Here is a 522-nt window from a genome sequence, read left to right as displayed (position 1 = left end):
CTCCAATGTGTCAAACTTTAGCACTCCGGAGTCATTGACTAACTTGCACGTGTGTGGGGCCACCGACCCCATAGTGAACATCTGGAAACAGAGCAACCAGTACAAGACGTGCATGGAGCCGATCCTGAAATCCAAGGAAGCCATCTTCTGAAAGTGTCAATGTCACTAGCCGATGTTCAGAGATTTCATTCTTCAGACGCCTCAGATCTTCTACCTCTGTGTAGCATCCAACACATCTGTCTCTGGCTGAGATTGCTCAGTAGCTGAGGAGAAGGCACTCCTGGGACTACAGTGAGTGTACAAGCATGTGTTTCGATGAACCTGATGTACCTGTTTATTTGTGTTGGGACAGTGCCAATATTTTGCAAGATCATCCAAGGTACATCCTCCTGTGCTGAGTCACAATTACCTGGGAATGAACAGGTGAGTCTGATGCCTAATTATTATCACTGGCCACAAACAATAGTCCCTATATTTTATGCATTCTTGAATATGGATCATAAAGTGGTGGGGCAGAGGAAT

At 45.6% G+C, this 522-nt stretch overlaps 1 protein-coding gene across 2 annotated transcripts in view; it reads right to left on the bottom strand.

The window, feature by feature from the left end:
- PROM2 (prominin 2) overlaps positions 1 to 274 on the bottom strand; it is a 157,790-nt gene extending 157,516 nt beyond the window's left edge. For both annotated transcript variants that reach the window (XM_075346185.1, XM_075346184.1), the window contains exon 1: positions 1 to 274. This exon is cut by the window's left edge and continues 109 nt beyond it. In XM_075346185.1, coding sequence (XP_075202300.1) covers positions 1 to 144 — 144 coding nt within the window. In that variant the 5' untranslated portion in view covers positions 145 to 274.
- Between the last annotated feature and the right edge of the window lie 248 nt (positions 275 to 522).

The sequence above is a fragment of the Anomaloglossus baeobatrachus genome, chromosome 4 (genome assembly GCF_048569485.1).
Source record: "Anomaloglossus baeobatrachus isolate aAnoBae1 chromosome 4, aAnoBae1.hap1, whole genome shotgun sequence".
Lineage (NCBI taxonomy): Eukaryota > Metazoa > Chordata > Amphibia > Anura > Aromobatidae > Anomaloglossus > Anomaloglossus baeobatrachus.
The sequence above is the reverse complement of the archived record's forward strand: the minus strand, read 5'-3'. Positions and strand labels throughout refer to the sequence as shown.